General features: G+C 48.4%; 1 protein-coding gene and 1 long non-coding RNA gene across 9 annotated transcripts in view; one reads left to right on the top strand and one right to left on the bottom strand.

Annotated features, from left to right (window-relative positions):
• Positions 1–16,789, top strand: part of LOC124247731 (uncharacterized) — a 54,247-nt gene extending 37,458 nt beyond the window's left edge. For 4 of the 7 annotated variants that reach the window (XR_006890807.1, XR_006890810.1, XR_006890804.1 and 1 more), the window contains one exon: positions 10,874–16,789. This is a non-coding gene — a long non-coding RNA (uncharacterized LOC124247731). The remainder of the gene's footprint in view (positions 1–10,873) is intronic. The other 3 variants (XR_006890809.1, XR_006890806.1, XR_006890808.1) reach the window with 3 other exon arrangements.
• On the bottom strand, positions 1,567–17,325 carry DHRS7C (dehydrogenase/reductase 7C). 2 transcript variants are annotated; one of them, XM_046677331.1, is made up of 7 exons: positions 17,171–17,325; positions 16,801–16,960; positions 10,268–10,380; positions 8,775–8,988; positions 6,973–7,065; positions 2,859–3,014; positions 1,567–1,826 (listed from the first exon to the last, which is right to left on the bottom strand). In XM_046677331.1, exons 2-7 carry the CDS (start codon positions 16,952–16,954, stop codon positions 1,618–1,620), a joined length of 939 nt encoding a protein of 312 aa, XP_046533287.1. In that variant the 5' UTR covers positions 16,955–16,960; positions 17,171–17,325; the 3' UTR covers positions 1,567–1,617. The 2 variants fall into 2 exon arrangements, with proteins under 2 accessions (XP_046533287.1, XP_046533288.1); XM_046677332.1 differs by having other exon boundaries at positions 8,775–8,985.
• Between the last annotated feature and the right edge of the window lie 5,053 nt (positions 17,326–22,378).

Raw genomic sequence — 22,378 nt, 5'->3', positions numbered from 1 at the left:
CCTGGAAGTCTGAGGGAAATCTGAGGTCTTCCCCCGACCTCGGGATCCTCGCTGTCCCAGAATGTGGCTCAGTGCCAGCGTGGACTCTCCCAAGACGCAGTCCCTCCCTCTCCTTCCCCGCTCTCCACCCAAAATATCGTGCCCTCTGCCCCACTGCAGTGAACTCCCCTGAGGGGAGACAGCGTCCTACAGGGAGCAGGTTAGGACCCCTGTGGCCCAGGCTCCAGCCCTTCTTGTCCTAAGCTGCCACCTCCGTTTCTGGGACCAATCAAGTTTCAATCCTTTTCCTGAAGCTGTGGTCTCCCGTGTCCCCGACGTCTCCGCGCGCTCTCCGTTGGTTCTGGCTTGAGCACCCCTACGGCGTATGCTCCCCCAAGAACAATAATAAAAGCTCTCGAAGGATGGCCGGTCGTCTTGCTGGCTCTAGGGCTCTGCTGCCCGCTGCTTAACTGACCTCCTAAGTGCTGGTGTCACGTCCTGACCGTCAGCCTTATCCTGGGGCAGGTCAGCTCCGGCTCCGCGGTGACGCGGAGATCCTGGGCGTTTTGCTTTTTAAATTAAGGGTTATATATGTGTGTATATGTACCATATGAATGTTAATTTTGCAAATGGCTTGGGTTCCAGGAGGAAATTTGGGTCCTCTTTCATGATAAATATTAGAAAAGTTTGAATCAGTAGTTACAACATTAGTGCAAAAAATGGACCCTACACTTTCCAAGATGCCAAGAATCATTCTGTTTTGATAAGAAAAACTAAAGGAGGAGAAACACCTCCCAATAACCAGGATGGCAGTTTTAAATGAATTTTTCTTTGAGAATGTAAGAAAAGGCTGGAATGAGGTGGCAACCCCGGGGCAGAAGTTCTCGAGATTCGCTGCATCTTAGAATTAACTGAGAAACTTAAAATGCAGCTGTGTCTGGGCCCTCCTTCAAACCAATTAAATCTGGGGAAGAGGCTGATTCTGATGTGCTGCCAGGACGGAAAATTAAAGCTCTGCTGTGCTGCCAACCTGGGAGCGGACAGCCACATGTGGCTATTTAAGTTCAGATTAATTAAAATTAAATAAAGTTAAAAATTCGGTTTCTTGGTTGCACAGGCCACATTTCCAAGTGCTCTGCAGCCACATGTGGCTAGTGGCTGCCATATTGGACAATGCAGATTATGGAATATTTCCATCACGGCGGCAAGTTCTATTTGGCAGCGCTGTCCTAGGGGTTGCCAAGCCTTGCTTTGGTTGTTGGAGGCTGACGTGGGCAGGTCACCCTTGTATAAAATGGAGGTGTTTTTCTGAGTTCTTGAGCAGGCTGTTGGTGCATGGGTGTGTATATGGGGTTTGGACCCATTATGGTTCTTGTTTTTCTGCTCAGTTGTCACCTTACAGAGTCGAGAAGCTTCTGGAAGTATGTCCTGGGAATGTCGAGTGGGAGATACCCAGAGGCCCCGTAGTGACGGGGCTGGCCTCCGAGCCATCCTCACTGGGATGGTGAACATCTCCCACGGGGAGAGTGAGGCTAGGGGGATGCTTGTGTGGGACTCCCGATGCAGGAGGACGGAGGAACCAGCACCTACCAGGAAAGCCTTTATTCCCATCGGGGTGACCCATTTGGCCTCCTGCAGTTAACCCTCCTCTGGGACACTGAGTTTCTCCCTCACCCCACAGGCCACCACAGCGAAAAAGAACTCTGGGAAGAAGGTGCGGATGTACACAGCCGCCTTGGGGATGGGGTTGGCCATGAAGACCTCCTGCTTCTTCCGTCTCACAGTGCGCATCACCTCCTCGGCCACGTCCACAGGGTGTACCCCGTAGGTCAGCTTCCTGAAAAAGACTGAAAAGCCCCCCAGGAGAGGGCGGGGGTTACAGCCTCAGCAGGAGCAAGTCGATCAGAACCCTCTGCACCCAAAGACAGGGAAGTGAGTGCCATGTCTGGAGTGATGGGCTCCGGGCCAGCTCTGCCGTCACTGGCTGTGAGGCCCCGGAGAGACGCGTCACCCCTCTGCACCTCAGCACGTTCATCCGTAAAGTGGGCAGTTTCCTGCCGTATTAATTTTGCAGAGTGGTTATGAGCGAAGAAGGGATGAGAAAGACCTTAGAAACTAAGAAGCCGTCAGAGGAATTCAGGGCTGTTGTTTATAACTGTTGCGAAGCTGTGCTTGTCAAGAACCCCCCGGAACCACTGCCCACCTCTTGGTTCATCTTGACTCATTAGTGCAGACAGAGCGTTGGGCAGTGTTGCAGCTCTGTGTAGAGCGTTTGAGGATGGTAGTAATAATAAGGCACGTCTGCAGAGCCTTCCCTAGCGCTGGTTGCTGTTCCGAACCCTTTACTGGCTGGAACCTTCAGTCCTGCTGATGGCTCTATGAGGTAGTGATTACTATCGTCTCTCATTTTCTAAAGGAGAAACCGAGGCACGGAGATTAAGGGAATTGCCCGTGTTTAAACATTTAGTATGTGATGGAGGCAGGCTTCAAATGCAGTCTGGCGCCAGACTCTCTGCCTCTACTCGGTGCTGCTGCCTGGAGGAAGGAGAGCAGAAAGCTCTTGAAGACCAAATCCTGGCTATTCCACGTGGGAAACTGAGGCCCAGAGACAGGCAGTCACACGGCCAAGGTCACAGAGCCTGTGAGTGACACAGCCCAGGCGGGCCTTGGTCTGCTGGTTGCAGGTTAGGACTGTCTCTACCTGGGGTCTCAGAACTGAATTCATGGGGCCCCCTGTTGGGAGCTCCCTGCTGTTCGCTGGGTGCAGGGGCCTCGCTGTCCCAGTCTCATGCTTCTGGGCGCAAGGAAACCGGCCTGTGCCAGGGGCCCCCCAGAGCCCTCCCCAGCCCCCTCCCTGAGGCTTCCCTCTGAGCACTCACATTTCCAGATGGAGGCCTCCCAGTTTCCGTGGCCCGGATACACGTGATATGACCGGATGAAAGTGGGGCTCACGGTGCTGACGAGAACGTCGTATTCCTCCACTTCGGCTCGGAGGCAGTCAAAGAAGCCAAGTGCTGCGTGCTTGGAGGCAGCATCTGGAAGAGAACCAGCCAGAGGAGAGTGCAGGGGGGACCCATCCTTTAGGGTCTTTATGGAGGCTTTATTGCATAGGTCTGATTGATTAAATCATTGACCATTGGTAATTGAACTCAATCTCTAGCCCCTCTTTCTTCCCCAGAAAGCAGGGATGGGGGTGAGGGGGAGGGGGGTGGGATGGAATGTTCCAACCCTCTAATCACATGGTTGGTTCCCTTGGCCACCAGCCCCATCCTTGGGTGCTTTCAAAAAGTCGTCTCATCAACATAACAAAAGACACCTTGATTGCTCTCTTCCCTTAGGAAATTCCAAGAATTTTAGGAGTTCTGTGCCAGAAACAGGATGAAGACCAAATATATCTATTTCTTGTTATAAATCAAATATCACAATACTAAATGGCTCATTAAAAAGAAATTGCCAGCATGCTGGCCAAGCCAAACCCAACTGGGCTCCTGGGTTGCCCTCCCTGGGTTACACAATGAATTTACTTACGTCATCTAATTCCATCTTCTCTGCGCCTGTGTGAGACTGGCTAGCTCATTAATTTAATATACTGAATCAAGAGAAACAGGCTATTATCCTCACTTTATGAATAATGAAGAACGAGAAACTCAGAGCTTATGTGAAGGGCGCCAAGTTGCACAGCCAAAGGTGACAGAGAGAGTGTCCGCTAGCGTCCAGGCCTCCTGTCTCCTATGCTCCATGAGGACTCCCCTTGTTATTCACTGGGACCCCAACTTTGCCTGTATTAAATGGGTTATCCTCACCAACAGGGAAGTACAAATCAAAACCACAATGAGATCCCTTCACACCACTAGGATGGCTAGAATCAAAAAGATAGATAATGACAAGTGACGGCAAGGAGTGGAGAGATTGGAACCTCATGCATTGAGGGCAAGAATGTGAAATAGTGCAGCTGCTATGGAAAAGTCTGGCAGGTCCCCAAACAGTTAAACACAGAGTCACCATGTGACCCAACAATTCTACTCCTGGGCATATACCCAAGAGAAATGAAAGGATATGTCCACACAAAGACTTGTCCATGAATGTCCATGGCAGCATTCTTCTAATAGTTAATATTTGTAATAGCTAAAAAGTGAAAACAACCCAAGCGTCCAACTGATGAATGGATAAATGTGGTATATCTAGACAATGGAATATTATTCAGCCATAAAAAGGAGTGAAGTACTGATTACATGCTACAACATGGATGAGCCTTGAAAACTTGCTAAGTAAAAGAAGCCAGACTTAAAGGATCACATATTGTATGATTCTGCTTATATGAAATGTCCAGAATAGGCAAATCCATAAGGACAGGAAGTAGATTAGTGGTTGCCTAGGGCTAGAGGGAGAGGGGTGGGGGGATAAAAAGGTGGTAGCTATGAGGGTGTGGGGTTTCTTTTTGGGGTAGTGAAGGCGTTCTACAACTGATTGTGGGGATGGATGCACAGCTCTATGAATTTACCAAAAGCCCCTGAATGAGTGAATATACTAAAGCCACTTGAAATGAGTGAATTGTATGGTATGTGAATAATGTGTCGATATAGCTGAAACCCCCCCAAAAAAGGTTATCAACTTGTTCTTCATTCATCTACCAACTTGTCGATTCCTTCAGTCATTCAACAGCACAGCCCCTGCTCTGGGCCAGGCCCTGGCCGAGGAGCTGGAGACAGAGGTGGGTCGAGTGGCTCTGCCCTCGTGGACCCCACAGTGCAGCAGGTGGTTCCCATGAGGTGTGGTTAGTGCAGGAGACGGGCATGAGCTGAGACAGGCTGTGCCACCTCCAAGCCCGTGTATCTGATCTGAGCCTCAGAGACCCCAGTCTCCCTGCCTGGACAGTAATTGGCAGCCAAAGGCATTTCTTTTGGGTGTGGAAGGAGACCCACCCATGCAGTCACATGACCAGCCTCCAGTGCCTGTCAGAAGCCAGACCTGGAGGAAGGAGAGACCCTGGGGCTGGCCCAGGGTGGCCTCTCTGCAGTTGTGATATTTACATGGGAAACCCTGCAGCCCTTAATTCCTCAGTTGCAGAGGAGCCAGACCATGCACGGCTGATGGGGTGGAGAGAGCCTTGTTAGAATTCTCCACCCTCAATGCTGTGTTTTGGAAATGCTCCAAGGAAACCGGTGCATTGGACCCCTGTTGGTTGGTGGCCAAAGGGCCCATTGCAATGCTCATGCTTCAGTGTATCATGTCACTGCTGTCTCTGTCCTTAGCACCTGGCTTTAGGCATTCGATTGCTGTTTGTTGAATGGATGAAGGTATGGAGCTAGGAAAGGGACAAGTAATTGGGCTCCTGAAAATAACATGTACAGAGAGTTTACAAGTAGAGGGAATAGTGGTGAGATTCATCAATGGGCTGGGGAAGAGAGGGAAATGAGGGACATGGCAAAGACTGTCGTGTGCAGACCAAGCTCCATTCTTCCCTCCTTCCTGGGCCCACACGTAGACTGTGCTTCCTGCATCCCTTGCAGCTAGGTGTAAGCACGTGGCTGGGCTCTCAGCAGCGGGATGTGAGCAGGTGCTGTGTGCTAATTCCTGGTCTGGGGCTTTAGACATTGGGCATGCCTCCCCAGGGCTCTCTGCCCTCTTCTTTCCAGCCAGAACCCAGATGGAGTGGGAACCAGATTTGACCACGTGGAAAATGATGCCAAGGCAATGACTTGACATGACTCTGGGTCCCTGAGTGACTGTGAGGGTGGCAGTGCCTGCTGACCTGGCCCATCCCATTGAGACCATTACATGGAGGGGTAATAAACTTCTTCATTTTTATATCACAGTCTTACAGCATCTTAGGCTTAATCTAACTAACACAAATAGGAAAAGAAAACACTATTAGGAGGACTATTATGGGCTGAGATACGCCCTCCCAAATTCCTATGTTGAGGTCCTAACCCTGCTATCTCAGAATGTGACTGTAATTGGAGACAGGGCCTTTAAAGAGGTGATTACATTAAAAATGAGGCCATTAGGGGCCCTAATGCAATCTGACTGTGCCCTTATGAGAAGAGGAAGTTTAGACACACAGAGGGATGCCAGGGATGCACACACTCAGAGGGAAGACCACGTGAGGGCACAGAGAAGGCAGCCATCCACCAGCCAAGGAGAGAGGCCTCAGGAGAAACCAACCCTGCTGACTCCTTGATCTCGGACTTGCAGCCTCCAGAACTGTGAGACATAAACGCCTGTTATTTAAGCCCCCCAGTTTGTGGTGTCCAATCAGGGGACCTACCCATTTTTCTTTCCTCTTCCCCTCCCACACTTCTACCCACCAGACATTTATGGAGCTCCTATTTAATACATCATAGTGTGGGCCATAAAGCAATGTATAATGTGTGTTCCTCATCCTCCCAGATCCCACCTCATGGAAGGTGGGAGTGTCTCCAGAATTTTCCCATCTGGATCCTTTGAACATGCACTGAGAAGTCCTTCTCCTCCTCAGACTTCTTAAAGGCCTCTCTCCTTTGGAATCTCTCCCTCACCTCTCCTGGAATTCGGCCCCTTTCCTTTTCTCCTTCCTCCTTCCACAGAACTTGTCCATCCCGCTCCCATTTTGTGATGTGCACCCATCTTTTCTTTCCCAGTTGTAAGTCTTTCCTGTCCTACAAGGGCGCCTTTACGGAGGAAGGGGCCTCTGAGCCCTGGCTGTGCACCCATGTCAGGGGCGGGACCTTCCTCTGGTGTCGCTCATGTTCAGCCAGGGCACGTCCTGACCACCTGTGAGACGTGAGCTTCCGGAGGAGACGAACCTTATCTTTCCTGTCTCAGCATCTCCTGTAGTCACCACACACCACAGGTGCTCAACCACAGAACTGAAGGGATGAAAGCAAAACCAACAGTCCATTTCATCTCTGGGCTCCTCCCCCCGTGTAACCATGTGCCTGGTTCTAGACACGGCATCTCTTGTCTTGTAAGACGTATAACATAAGACGAAACATTTTTGTTTTAGCGACTTACAAGCTGTCCGAAACGGGATCCCCAGCTTTCCTTGGATGTTATTCACTAAGACGATTTGGCCTGTCCTCCGGGAGATCATGTTGGGAAGCAGGGCTGGAAGGCACAGGACAAGGAGTGACCGTTACAAATCTGAGACAGAGTCAGGAAGCAGCAGGCAGACCCTTTCCCCAGACCCCTTTATCACACAGGGCTCCTCTAACCCCCCGGTTGTTAGATTACAGTGGGGCAGATGGGACGGACACAGCCAGCATTGATCCAGTGTTTCCTGTGCGTGGGCTGGGCACAACTGGTGAACTGCTGGGTGATTTGAAATGCCCCACCCACGTGCATGAAGTAACTCGGATTTCAATAGTGAGAAAGGTAATCCCTACAATGCTCCTGCTGCCTCCAGTAGGAAGTCTCCTGTTGATTCCAACGTGTCTTCAACACCTCTCTTGCATGTGCACATCTTTGAACAAGACAGGAAACATTTCAGTCTTGTGTCTTGAGAGAACTTAAGGACTTCGTTTTGATTTCAGATTTTCCTCTATTTATTGAGAGGGAAAGGGGTTTTTAACTTATGGTGGTATTATAAAGATTTCCTCCTAAAGTGAATTAACTTAAAAATGAGGAAATTTAGAGAAAGATATGAAGTAAATAATAGTATAGGTGGAATAGGGATATGGCAAGAATCAAAAAACTCCACTTTCAGAATGGTCAATTACGTCCAGCCCTTGCCTGTTAGAGATGGGTAAACTGAGGCCCAGAGCTGTTGACTCAGGTCTCCTAGCAAGTTAGTGACCCAACCAGGGAGATAACCAGCCCTAGCCTTTTCCACTCGACTTCTGCACTCCTCGCTTTGACGCCAGTGAACCCTGAGGTTGACTGAATGACACAGCTTGGCTGGCCTGCTTGGTGTGTCTGGGGACTGGGTTGGAGGAAACTTATCTCTGGGGCACCATTTTAGAAGCTCTGGGAAGGCATTTTTTTCCTCCAATACTTCTTTCCCTTTACGTGTCCCAGTTCTTGGAGTCCCATTGTCATGGAGATTCTGGCCCTAGGGAAGGCAGCTCTAAGACGGTGCTTTCTCAGCCCCTGCTAGGGCACCCCACTCCCAAAATTTAGAAATTCTCCATGCTTACATTCTCCCTCTTGAGTTTTTGCTTTGATAAACTTTTTTTGGGGGGTGGGGCGTTTCAACTCTTAGTTATATTCCATGTCATCTCTGGTACCAACCTCCCAGGCTTCAGACCTGCACTTGAACTTGGCAGTGAGAAATCTCCACACAGGAGCCAGCATTTTACCCTCAAAAGGGAAACATCCTCCTGCCTTCCCTGTTTCTGCAAAGGGATGGACAGTATTCTGGATCTCTTGTCGTCTGGGGATAGACCTTTTTCTTCTTCATTTCTGAGGACAGAATCTCTACCTTTGACCAACTGCCATGGTTAGAAGCAGATCAACTGCAAGGTTAATATATCACAAAGTATGCAAAGGATGAAGAAAATGGGCCAGAGACGTCACGTGGGATTGAAGAGGAAGCCATGGACATGAGTAAGAAGAAGGGGGCAAAGGGCAGGACTCGGGTGGGGAGGCGGGTTTTACAGAGGGAGAAGTTGCAAGATACCAGTAAGATCCTTTCAAAATCCCTTCTCTTTCATCAACATTTATAGTCAGAATGTTGAAAGCTTTCACCAAATACGTAGGGATTTTTCTGGGGGTGCTCGAGACTCCATCCAGAATTGGATGACCATCTGGCTACATAACAGAGCCCTCCCTAGCAGCTGGTGGCCCAGAAATGCATGAGAAGGCCAAACTCACGAGACCTTTGGTCAATGTGATGGGCCCGAAGTAATTGGCATCCATGATCTTTTTGTCGAGCTCCAGAGAAATCTTATGGGCAGGCCCCTTCACCTTCACGCTGGCGTTGTTGATGAGGATGTCCACACAGCCGTAGCAATCCAGGACCTCTTTTGCCACATCTTGGACACAGCTGATATCCGAGAGGTCCAGGAGGACCAGCTTTGGAGTGAATGTCTGCTGAACCAATGAGAGAGTCAAGGCTAGTGTGGGAACACCTCTCTCGCACAGATCTGCGGGTCCCTCCATCTAACAGCCACCCCCCTGGAAATTCAGAGCTCATGGAGTGACTACAAAAATACAAATGATGAGGAAGAAGCAGAAATGACTCTGGGAGGAAGTAAACTGATGGGGAATGCATCCTTGGGGACCAGAGCCGCAATCACAACGACAATTCAAACACACAAACATGCAGTAATAAGTCGGAACTTTTGGCCAAGAGGCTAGAACTGATAAATCCACGTGAATATCCCCCTTCCCAGTGGAGGCTGTGTGCTGATTCCAGTGGGAGGTCATTACTTATAAGGTTTCTGAGCTTCTTTTTGGGAATTGCTTTCCAAACTGGCCTGCAAGCCGTAAGAGAATCTATCACAGTACTTTGTAGCCACTTTTGATTTTTACCGAAATCATATACTCAACATAGTATTTTTGGAGCACCATCTATATGCCAGACACTGTGTTCCACCCTGGACACTCAGTGTCATCAAGACTCTCATGGTCTAGGTTGGGGACAGATGGGAGAATTGATGATACCATGTGGTAAATGCAATTCCAGTGTTTGACAATCACTAGTCCTGAGATAGGCCCTTGAAAAGAGGGTTCCCCAGTCAAGTTTATTTGGGAAACACAGATTGTCATATGTTCTGCTTGAAGATACACAATGCACGTTAGCATATCAAAGGCTCTGAAAAGTCCTGCAAAAAAGAAACCAACCAGACAAGCCTGGCTTAACTCAGTATTTCCCACACAATGGGCCTCAGAAGCTCATTTTTACTCAACACTTAAGAATATTGCAAGAAGCATACCTTGGAGAATGCAGTGATGTCCCGTTTGCTCCATTTCCACAAATACCAGACTTAGTTCTGAATTATTTCTGGCTGTTTCCAAAACCAAATTCAGCGTCAAGGGCAAAGATTTAACCAAAAAAATCCCGAAGAGAGCTCTGAAGGCAATTCCCTAAATAATACTCTTGAAATGCTTTGAAAACTGCAGCTGCGTTGAAATCAGTGTTCGCTCCCAGGTGACTTCTTAGAAGGGGACTTCCTTTCTCTGATTTCTTTGAAGGCGATATCATTTGCGGGATTATTTTTGAGTGTTTATAATCACAGCCCATACCTGTGACATTCTCTATCTTCTGGATCCTCTTTGAGTGTGACTCAAATAGAATAGGGGGTGGGGAGGGTCAATGAAGGCTCAGGGTGCCCGGGAGCTACTCAAGCCGACTGTTGGGAGGCCTTACCTTGCTGGGGTCAGCCACACTGATCAAGGCATCATATAGCATCTCCAGCCTCTCCCAGTTCTTTCCGCACAGCACCAGCCTTGCCCCGCCTGTGTGGAACACCCGAGCACACTCTGTGGGGAAGAAGGAAAGAGGGCAGGGTGCACTGTGTGGTTGGAGCCACTCATGGTGAGCCCCTCATTCTTACAAATTCAAGAATTCAAAGAATGCAAAAGTCTTAGGGCCATGAGGTCCTTTAGAGGTCATTTCACTCAACCTCCTCCCCAGGCTGGGATTTTTTTCTCATTTCCAGCCTCAGCAGGGTTGCCTCCTGTGAAGGGGAGCTCACAGTGGGGTGAAACAGCCCTTCCTTCATTGGATAGTTCCTATTATTAGGACCTTCTTCCTTAAACTGGACAGAAAAATGACCCTGTGCTCCTAGCCATTCAGGACTAAAGCCCTAAATGTATCTCCATCTTAAGATATTGGAAACAGCTACCAAATTTTTTTTTGTTGTTTTGAGGAAGATTAGGCCTGAGCTAACATTTGCCACCAACCCTTCTCTTTTTTTGCTGAGGAGGATTGGCCCTGAGCTAACATCTATGCCCATCTTCCTCTATTTTATAGGGGGGACGTCTCCACAGCATGGCTTGACAAGTGGTGTGTACGTGGGTCCCCACCCAGGATCCGAACCAGCGAACCCCGGGCTGCCAAAGCAGAGCACGCAAACTTAACTGCTACACCACCAGACCAGCCTGCAGCCACCATGTTTTTCTCAGACCAAACATCACCAGTTTCCTCCACGTTTTCTTTGTGGATAGATACTCCAGCCAGGGTTCTTTTCATTACAAAAGTAAACCTGCCTTCTGTGTAGTTCAGTTCATGCTGGACTAATTCCTGACGCCCCCAGTACAGATCTTTCTCAGCTGGGAGATGGCTGGTAGACACACAGCATTCTTGTTTCGCAATAATACTGACACTTAAGAACTATAAAAGCTAGCGTGTCTTGAGAGTTTACTTGTTCTGGAGACTACGAGAGATTGACCTATATTAGCTTATTTAATTCTCACAATAACCCAGTGAAGTGGCATCTTAGGTTGGGTTCCTTAGAGGCAGAATCAGAGACAGGGACTCAGGTGGCCAGGATTTACTGAGGGACTAATGCCCTTCAGAGAGAGTCTATCAGGGAGCAAGGGCATGAGGTGGTGCGGGCAAGGATGTGGTCTCAGGTAAAGTCTAGCCTTGGCTGGATCCAAGGAAGGTTTTGGATGACCCTGAAGGAAGAAACCATAACAGAAATGATTTATAGATTTTTATCCTTAAGAAAACCTTCTTTACAACAGAAAACATAAAGAAAAATTAAGAGCAAGATAATTGAGGAAACCTATTCATAATATATATGTCAGAAAAGGGTTAATTTAATGGATCTACAAATCAATAAGAAAAAAGATAAAGACTCTAATAAAGAAATCGGCTAATGAGATGAGTAAGTGATTCATAAGAGAAATACATAGAGCTAATATACAGCAGATAAAATTTCAATGCCAATAATAAAGGAATGCAAATTAAAATTTGACACTAAGTTTAACCTGTTAGATAATTAAAAATGAAAGTGGTAATAGTCACACATTCACTGATGGTGGTAGTGTAAATTGCCAGTCTTTTGGAAGAAAAATTTGACGGTATCCTTAAAAGTAAGTGTGGACTTTCATCTAGTAATTTCCTTAATGGACATTTATTCTAAGGAAATAATTAAGAATGGCTGCATAGACATAATTATAATATTGTTATCTTGGTATCGTTATAATAGTAAAGAGTCAAAGTTGATTGTAAATGTCCAAGATTGTAGGAAGTTGGTTAAGTAAATGATGGTGCATCTATATATCAAATTTTTTGGTTTGTTTTTGTTTTTTTGGTGAGGAAGATTGGCCCTGAGCTAACACCTGTTGCCAATCTTCCTCTTTTTGCTTGAGGAAGAGTGGCCCTGAGCTAACATCTGTGCCCATCTTTCTCTATTTTGTATGTGGGACGCCACCACAGCATGATTAATGTACGTTTGAGCAGTGTATGTTTGAGCCTAGGATTGGAACCCGTGAACTCAGGCCACCAAAGCAGATCTCGCTGAACTTCCACTATGTAACCAGGCCAGCACCTATATCAAATATTTTGAAGGCTTTAAATGGGTCTGCTGATATGGAAAGAAGTTCACAATATAGTAAAGTTTAAAAAAAAGACTCAAAACAGTGTGTCTAATAGAATGCCATAACACTTGACTCTCTCTGTGTGTGTGATTGGATATTAAATTGTACATATGTATATGTAACAGGATTTTAAATCGGAAGTTTGACTGAGGCACGAAGATCAAATAGACGTAAAATTCCAAAGTCAGGTGCCCATCCAAGATGCAGATTTTCAAAGGAAATAACTAAAACGCTGTTTTCTGAAGCTCAATACCTTTTACCCAAAGATAGGACACAACGGATCAAGGACGAGATGAGAGGGGGGACTTTGAAGGAGGATTTTTTTGGAGAAACCTGTAATGTGACTCTTTGCCCATTATCTCCATCCTTGAGGGAAGGTAGCCGGTGGGACCGTTTGAACAGCGTGCCAGGAGTTCCCGGCAGCTGGGCGTCCGGACTGATGAGTCGCAGCTGAGAAAGCTAATGGGCAAGGGCCTGGGGCCCCATGGCCCTCCCAGAGCAGAGGAGACGACAGAAGAGGCCTGGGCTGCCCGTGGGGTGGCTCTGTGCCACCCAAGAGCCCACCGCACAGCCACAGCGGACCAGAGGTAGGTCACGAGTTATGGTTGGGCCCAAGAGGGCCTCCTGGAAGGGCAGTGGGAGTCCAGAAGAGAGGGCCTGGGTGGAGTAGATACCCGAAGAGCAAGGGCGTGTGGGGACTGAGCAGGAGTGCACCCACTTCACAGAAAGTGCGGGCGAGTGTTCCCAGGGAGGCCCTCGGAAGGATGCACAAAAGGGCTGCAATAGGAAGAATCAGACTCGGTTTTCAACACGTGCCAGACCATGGGGCTCGAAGCCATCTTCTAACAGTGTCCAGCAGGCAGGATTTTTCCTCCCCTCTCTCTCCCTTCCTTCCTGCCCTCCACCCCCAGAGGGTCAGAAAGAGCCGCAAGCTGGCCGGCACCTGCGCTAGGTGGGGAGCGGAGCGGAGAGGGAGGACTTTCACCTTCAATGGAAATTGTCACGTTCATTCATGGATTCGACTGGGCATCTCGATTTCTGAGTCAATGCTGTGTCTGGGGATGTACCATGACCAAAGGATTTTGTATAATCTAATGGTAATCAAAAAGTCATGAGACTACCTGATTTTTTTTTTAAAAAGTCAAGACACAGAGGCGGGACTTTCCCCTTTGCATGATTTTGAGAGAGCGAGCAGTCTCCCTTCACCCCTGCTTCGGGCTCACTCGCTGCTGGTTACACGCGCAGAAGCATCGTAAAGGGGCTGAAAGGAAACAGAACGATGTGTTCCTGAGGGGATGGGGTTCTGCATGTGTTTTATGTTCTTTTTACTTGAAAAATCCTTTTTAATGTATTTGGCTTTTCTGATAGCAGAATTCACTAAAAGACACTTGATTTGGAAGGAGAAAGCCTGGCCTCCGCCTTTGGGCTGTCATACTGACGGGCGACAGCAGCCGTGCTTGGCATGTTTTACAAACCGAGAGATGACGTGGTTTACCCACAGCCCCATAGCTGGTCAGTGGTGAAGCCGGGATGTGAGCCCAAGCAGCGACGTTCCTGTCAGGGGGCCTTGCTCCACGCTAGGTGGCCTCTTGGCCCCGCTGCTGAGAGAGGAGCTGGCCCTCCCTTGCATGACGATGGGCACACTTACAAGCCGGGCAGGGGGGCAGGTAAGGGGCCTGTGGCCAGGAGCCAGACCACACCTCTGGCCCTGACCTCCCTCAGAGAGGTAGCCGGCCGGGAGCCTTCTTTACCATCCCCGTTTCCCCTCTCCCAGCTTGCCTCTCCCAGGTGGGCCCGTGAAGCAGGAGCCCGGGGTGCGGTCACTGCTTCGGTACACAAGCCCCAAGGTGCCCTCCTGAAAAAGTCGTTTCTGCTAACGCTAGGCTTTAGGCATATCCAGGAGTTCTCACTTTCGTTCTTCATCAGCTCAGTCAGCATTTATCACGTGTCAAGCATGTGGACATCGGGCTTTTTCTTTTTCACGCAGCAGATGTAAATTGAGCCCTGACTTCCGTATTTCCTCAAATCGAAGATGCCATCAACTGTAAGATGCTTCCTGATTTCAGAGATATTAAAATGCAAAAGGTGGGCTTGTGACTATTTTAAGGTACCATTGATGGAAAGACAATCAGCTCGATTTCAGACAAATTCAGAAAAAGGTGAAAAACTGTGCATCTCAGAGGTGAAGAAAAGCAGGCAGGGCTGTGCTCCCTGAAGCAGTTTGAGTACAGGGGTTCAGTATTTTGAGAGCCGCTCTTGCTGCAGACACAGTGAGTACCAGGTGACTGGATTGCCGCCTTGGCTCAATCAGTGTCCTGCCCTGTCTGATTTCCCGAGTGAACAGCTTGGCCCTGAGCTCCTTGCTGCTATCCAGTACCACCCGCCAGGCTCGGCTGGCTCCCAGGGGACCGGGGGTGTGCATCAGTCACTCAGTGCCCCTCACCTTTTTCTTGCCTCAGATCTGAGAAATGGAGCAGTTGGAACCTGGAGTCGCTGTGGTCAGCAGCATGTCCTGGCTAGGCGTTTATTTAAGGTCACGCACGCCCCACTTCTCAAGTTACTTCTACATGCTTGGACCTTATTTTTTTTCTGCTTTGCATTTCTTTGCAGGGTGGGTCCATGAGAGACAGGAGAAAAGAGCACTGACGGTAGTCGTGACAGAGACCAGACCATAGTCCTCTGAAAATGCCATTTTGCTCCTGAGATGTATTTCCTGGGTATCTGATTTGTACAATGTGCGACTATAACCAAATGAGGCTGAAAAAAAAAGACTTCTAAACCAAATATACATCTCTTGGCAACAGTGATTCTGTGTAGTAAGACAGAAAATCAGGGAGGGCAGAGAAGAAAGGAGCAGCCTCCTCAACCAATAGGATCTAATCCACATTCGTAGGCCGCTCCACCCACCAGCAGAATGCACCCTCTTCTCAAGCACCCACGGATCATTCACCAAGACAGTCCATCTCCTGGGCTGTGAAACAGACTCGACAAATTGAAGAGAACTGAAACCGTACAGATATGTTCTCTGAACACACTGGAATCTCGTTAGAAATCAATAAAACAAATATCCAATGACATACTTATCCAAATGAGTGCCTTCCCTCATCAGATGGTCACTTTTAGAGGTTATTTATTAAATAAACACTTTATTTGAGTCTTACTATGTGCCAGGCTTTGAGGTGGTGGCGGGGACACCAGTGTGAGCACAACACAGGCTCCACCACAGGGAGCCTGTAGCTAGTGGACCAGCCGAGAAACGCACAGATACAGCACAGCGTGGGACGTGCATTCGTGGTGTGTTTCTTCGGTGAAGGGGTCTCATGTCGGCAGCTGGCCTGATGCTAGATAGATATGTTCTACTTGAGCAAGGTTTTCCCGAAGACTTTGACTCTGAGTGCCTCTGGGGGGGTGTCTCTGCTCCAAATCCCCAGGCAACCTACTCCTTGCAATCTTGTGTCTGGTCTGATTGACAAATGCGTGTGCCCTGGTTTGTCCCTGTAGGAGCTGGAGTTTGTGTCCCCCTCCCTTTTGAGTACTGAGTCTAAAGCTGCAGGATGTCCTCTTTGGGAATTGCTTCTGGGACCCATTTGGGACCACACAGAGAACCTAGCTTATCTGCCTTATGCTTTGTGGTTTTTTTTCTTACATGGGGTGCCACAAGCAGAAGGGCCCTTCGAGACCACCTAATTCAGGGGCTGCAAAGTAAATGCCTTCAAGGCCAGGAGGCGGTATGGTTGAGAGAATCAGGCCGTGTGTGACCTTGGGGATTAGCGGGGAGTGTGGCACACTGGAGTATGCATGTTCTGCCTAAATTTGTTTATCATTATTACCTTTACTAACACTTGGGTGGCGCCCACTCCAGCTCCAGGCGCTGTTCTAAGTACTTTCCATCTGTTAATTCATTTATTACTCACAACAACATTATGAGGTCGAGACTACTAGTGTCCTCACTTTACAGATGAGAAATCCAAGGCAGAGAAGTGCAGTCACCGGCTAGGAAGTGGTAGAACCCAGCTCCCACATCTGGGCTCATAACCAGTCCACTGCCCCAGCTAAGGGCCTTGCATTTGAAAATTTCTGGAAACTCCAAGAAGGCAAAACAGTTCACCTCTGCAGACCCGTTTTGGCCCTTACGCTGTGAGTTTGCAGCCCCAGATATTCTAATCTCCTCATTGCCGAGGCGAGGCAGCTGCAGCCCCCACAAGAGAGGACGCTCGCTGGTTAATGACAGAGGCCAGGAAAGAACACAGCCTTGCCCCCCGCTTCTGCCTCGCAGTCTTGCCTGCACGCCACCCTGCCACCACTTGTCCCTTAAGGCAGGAGTGGGCACGAGTGGGCGCGAAGCCAGCTTACCCTTTCCCAGTCCTGAGATGGCGTCGGTGATCACCACCACCTTGTTCTGCACGGCTGACTTTGACCAGAGCCTGGACACCTCCTGGTAGATGAAGAGAAGGCCACTGATCCCCAGCAGCAGCAGGGGCAGCATGAGCACAGCTGTGACTCCCATCTTGTTCTGGGGGAAATCGGGAAAAAGGAACTGGCTTTGCAAAGAGACTCTGAGGAGGGCCCCTGGGGCAGGGGGTGGCCCCAGGCTGCAGAATGCACTCGCTCAAGCACTAAGCCCTGAGAGCGGGGCTCTGTGCAAGCTCCCGGACGGCTGCTTCCGCTGAACACCCGTGAGCATGCTCGTCCCCAAACGTCCAGTGAAGAGGAAATTACTCACGGTGTCTCCGAAAGCAAACAGAATCCAGGGGGCCTGCCCTCCCAAAGGCTAATTGCAAATTTAATTAAAATGGGTCTGCATTTTTGGAAGGAAATCCATGTGTTAAGGCCACTTGCTTGGGCCCTAATGGCTATTTATAGCTCTCACTGCGCTAAAGAGCTTTTCAGGGTAAATATAGCGTCTATTCTGATATTCAGGGACACATGCTGGCCGGATCTGATTTCAGAGTTCTTGCCAGCACTTTTAAAGCTCTCTGGCTTGCCTGACGATGAGAGGTTTCCTCTGCAGTTCGCGGCTGGGCATGAGGGATTAGAATCAACATCCTTGCCCTCATTTCCTATAATGTTCATATCGAGTAGCTTCCAGGTAGCTCAGACCTGCGTGGCAGTGAGCCAATCTGGCCTTCCCTTTCTGGTTGGGGATGAAAAGCATAGCAAAACTGTTAAACAGAATAGAATGAACAATCCCAAGAATGAACCCCTTGGAGGCGTGACGTGAACTATTGAAAGAGCAGTGTTTGGGGAGTGTTTCTCATTAGTCAAGTTATTCTGAGCCTTAGCTTTCTTGTCTATATAATGGATGTAATGGGCACCACAGTCTCGTCCTGTCCCAGAAAGTGGGACAAGGAGCCGAGCATGGGGGTGGGACTGAGGAGACTGCATTTCTTCCTTAGGAATTGAGATGTCCAGGAACATTAAAAAAAAAGTCCAACCTTTTATTAAGTAATATATTTGTAGAAATATGCACATATCATAAGTATGGAGCTTCCTGAATCTCCATAAACTGAACACATCCGTGGAACCAGCACCTAGATCAAGAAATAGAGCATTGCCAACATGCCCCCATCATGTCTCCTTCCAGCCCTTAAGGGTGACAACTTTCTAACTTTTAAAAAAAGCAGATATTAGTTTTACCTGTGGTTTTAGAACATTTTTGTTTAAATAGACTCCCAGAGTCGTTCCTGTTTGGCTGAACATTACATTTGGGAGATTCAGCCACATTTTTGTGTGAAGCTGGAGATCACTCATTTTCATCATGTGAATTTCCCTCACATGTTTAAAAAACATATTGTTTTAAAATTTTATTTATTTATTTATTTGGAAGATTAGCCCTGAGCTACCATCTGATGCCAATCCTCTTCTTTTTGCTGAGGAAGAGTGGCCCTGAGCTAACATCCGTGCCCATCTTCTTCTATTTTGTGATAGGTGGGATGCCTACCACAGCATGGCTTGATGAACGGTGCGTAGGTCCGCACCCGGGATCCGAAGCAGAGCGTACGAACTTAACCACTATGCCACCAGGGCGACCTCTTACCTCACATTTTTAATTAATTCCTTCGAGAGTGGGCACTTGTGTAGTTTCCAGCATGGGGCTATTACAGACAGTGCTGCTACGAACACACATGGCTTTTGGTGCCATGAGCACTATTTTCACATGAACTTGTTGGGCCTTTTGGATGATAGAATAAGAAATTTTGACTCTGATGATCTTCAGGTCCAAAGACATTGGCTGAAAATGTAAAATGACAGGTAAAGGTTCAGCCTACCCCACTGTCTTAGGGTCAAGGATTCCTTGAATTCAGTCCCTGGTATTTCACCCCACACCCATATGCGGGGATGGAGGTGTTTTAAATAAAACTATTAATTGAAATTATGAACGAGGATGCTTCCAATGAGCATTATTTTAGAGAACAGCTTACACTGGGAGGCTTGACATATTATTAATGTAATAATGTCTACGTACGAAGGTTGGCTTGGTCAATATAGAAGTTCTTTAGTTAGATTGTTCAAGTCTGGCCGTGGCTGTGATTGGACGATTCACAAGTTCTTTATTTGTAGATAAAGCCCCACAATGGTACAGGATCCTTTATAAAAGAGGACATCTCCGGGTCTCCTGCAGTAGTCGATGGCAGTCTCTCTAGTTCAGTCGATGCAGCCGACACTGGTTATCCGAGCCCTGGCCTGACAACAAACCATCCACAATCCTGCAGACCTTCTGGGTATGGTTTTCTACGCTCCTGTAAACACTGAGTCATTGGCCAGTACTCCGCCTGAGGACCAGCAAACATCAGGATTTGTCTCCCATTCTGCTCCCGAGAGACACTAGGATGGGTTTGGAGTCGGACTGTCCTGAGTCCGAATCTCACTTCTGCTTCTGACTTGTGTGCAGCCTCAGGCACACACTCAGGCCGTCATCTGGAGATGGGACTATTAGTACCATCACCTTCCTCACTGTGTCATTGCGTAGAATTAGAATATAAGAGGCGACATGTACACAACACCCAGGATGGGTCTGTCCCCTTGCTGGGCCTGATGGTTTCTGTTTCTCCCTGGCAACTTTTTCCTAGTCTGTGTTTTGTTCTCCTCATTGCCTTCCCTCACTGCATGTCAGGGCCCATTCCTGAGGACCGTGGACAGGGTTCAGAGGTGAAGGAGGCCAGGACCAAGTCAGGCAATGTGTGTACATATACTTTTATAAACAGTAAGTTGTTGGGTCAGTATCATCTCCTCGCCTCCCATGCATGTTCTCTGGGCTGAAATGTGGGTGCTGTCAGCTCGGTCCTTCTTTCCAGCCAGGACCAGCACTTGTTTTGCTGTGGGAGACTGCTTCCCCTCCCCATCTCCCTTTGGAAGGGCGAGTGCTCCCGATCCACAGAGGCATTCATGCACAGGTGGCAGGGCTGTTGTAGAGGGGGAAGCAAGAATGGAGCAGGATGGTGGGTGTTGGCTAGCCTGACATCTAAAATAATTATCGGGATATGTAGCCTTAAAAAGGAAGGAAATTATGACACATGCTACAACATGGATGCACCTTGAGAACATTAGGCTCAGTGGAATAAGCCAGTCACAAAGGGACAAGTAGTGTATGATTCCACTTACATGAGGGGCCTACAGTGGTCAAATTCATAGGGACAGAAAGCAGAATGGAGGTTACCAGGGGCTGGGGGAGTGGGGAATGGGGAGTTAGTGTTTCATGAATATAGTTTCAGTTTTGCAAATGAGAATGTTCCGTGAGTGGATGGTGGTGACAGTTGCACAACACTGTGAATGTACTTAATGTCCGCTGAACTGTGCACTTAAAAATAGTTACGATGGTAAATTTTATGTTATGTGTATTTTACAATAAAAAGTTGGAAAAAAAATTGTCTGGCCTCCTTTGAAGAGACGATCCCAACGTAAGATGATGTCAGTCACGTAGAATGTAAAGCCACACAAGACACTTTCACACATAGTTCGTGGTAAATGTGGAATGACCCCGGATGGTGGTTACTTCTTGGAAGAGAGCAAGGAGCGAGAGATGGGGAGGGGGTGTGGGGCGTTAGCTGTATCTGTTACATTTTATTTCTTTTCTTTTCCTTTTTAAAAAGACAGATCTGTGGCAACCATGATAAAGCATTTACTTCTGTTAGATCTGACCAGTCAGGGGTCCGGCCCCATGGCCGAGTGGTTAAGTTTGTGCACGTTCCGCTTAGGCGGCCCAGGGTTTCACTAGTTCGGATCCTGGGCGTGGACATGGCACCGCTCATCAGGCCACGTTGAAGTGGTGTCCCACATGCCACAACTAGAAGGACCCACAACTAAAATATACAACTATGTACTGGGGGGATTTGGGGAGAAAAACCAAAAAAAAAAAAGGGAAGACTGGCAACTGTTGTTAGCTCAGGTGCCAATCTTTAAGAAAAAAAGAAATGCATTTAGAAAAAAAAAATCTGGCCAGTGGGTACATGCGTTTCTGTTAGACTATTTTGTATATGTTGAAATATTTCTTAATTGAAAAGGGAAAATAAAGTAATGAAACAGAGAGAAAGAGAGAAGCAGATGGATCCTGTCTGACAAGCCTGTGATCTCACCTGGCCTCCCCAGTTCTGTTTCCAGATGCTGTCTTCTTTTCTTCCCTGTTTCACAGTGTGGGAGATGGCTCTCTCCCGCTTCATGTGACCACTGAACGCAAACCCCTACTTTTTCACGCCCCACCTTGATATTCCGTCTTTCTGAGGCAGCACAGTTGACTTAACAAGAATGAATAAGGTTGTCAGTCAGCCATCTCAGGGAGGGAAACGTCCTTTGACCTTTAACCTTAGCTGTTTTCCAATCTCTCCCCACCCTCCTCCTGCAGGGCAACAATAAATTGTTTCCACAGGGCAGGGGCAGCTCTCAGTCACCTTGTGTCTCCAGGGCACCCACACAGGGCTTTATCTGCACGTTTCCCTCACAGGTGTTGAATGAGTGAAAAACGTTTCATGAGCAAGCAGAACTAGCCTCGCTGATAGGAGCTCCCTGAGACCTTACTCTGGTCTTCAAAGAAGACCTGTCAGCCCAGACCACCCAGCAGAGGGTCTGTCTGCTGACAGAAATGCAGCTAAGCTGTCAATTCCCCGAAAACAATCAGTAAGCTGGACTCTGAGCCACTTGAGTGAGTTTAGGGCTGAATTCACTAATTCTGGAAAAATAGTTGGCTCTCTGGCGTCAAACTGCTGCTCTCTCAGTTCATCGTCTGTGAACAGCTTGCTTGTTCTTGCCCAGCCACCTCAAGTCACCTGCCGCCCTCCTTTGCCACCCGCATGTGGGAGGGGGCACGGACCCCTCGCTCTGAGGTTCTCCGAGCCTGGCTGGGAAGATCACTGAGGCCAGAGCTTGCTGCTTCTGGCGACGGGTTTGTTTCTCAGGACAACTGATGCTCTGGAAACTGGCTTGTGTGCTGGTGCAATAAGTAGATGGTAACCGTGGACCAGTTCTGTAACAACAGGCATTTTGCTAAAACCGTCAAAGGAAGAAGGCGGACTCCTTACTTCTAGGAGAAACGGCACAGCGCCTGCAACGTTGTGGACACCTGATAAAGCTTACTGGCTGGTGACGCACAATGGATGGCTCCCAGGCTAATGGTGCGTGGATTGGCGCTCGTTTGACCCTGGCTTCCCCTCAGACACGGTCACTGAGGTTTCACTGTTGTTCCCCCAACCCCTTGGCGAGGCTCAGACTCTCTCTTGTGTCCTTATACACCCACGGACCGAGGCCGCGCTTTGCGCGTGGCAGATCCCAGCAGTTAGTCCTCCCTTTGTGCTTATTAAGCACCAGGCATTGTCCTGAGATCTTCACCTACACTCACGCACTTAGTCCTCACAACCCTTACGATGGTAGGATGATTCTTTCCTCTTACAGATGAGAAGACTGAGGCATTGAGACACGAGTGACTTGCTCAAGGTCAAGG

This window comes from Equus quagga, chromosome 11, assembly GCF_021613505.1.
Source record: "Equus quagga isolate Etosha38 chromosome 11, UCLA_HA_Equagga_1.0, whole genome shotgun sequence".
Lineage (NCBI taxonomy): Eukaryota > Metazoa > Chordata > Mammalia > Perissodactyla > Equidae > Equus > Equus quagga.
The sequence above is the reverse complement of the archived record's forward strand: the minus strand, read 5'-3'. Positions and strand labels throughout refer to the sequence as shown.

Coding starts and splice junctions, on each gene's coding strand:
- DHRS7C (XM_046677331.1), bottom strand. CDS start 16,954: ATGGGAGTCACAGCTGTGCTCATGCTGCCCCTGCTGCTGCTGGGGATC. Junction 7,066..8,774: donor GCCCATCACATTGACCAAAG/GTCTCGTGAGTT, acceptor TGTGCCTTCCAG/CCCTGCTTCCCAACATGATC. Junction 1,827..2,858: donor GGAGGCCTCCATCTGGAAAT/GTGAGTGCTCAG, acceptor GGGGCTTTTCAG/TCTTTTTCAGGAAGCTGACC.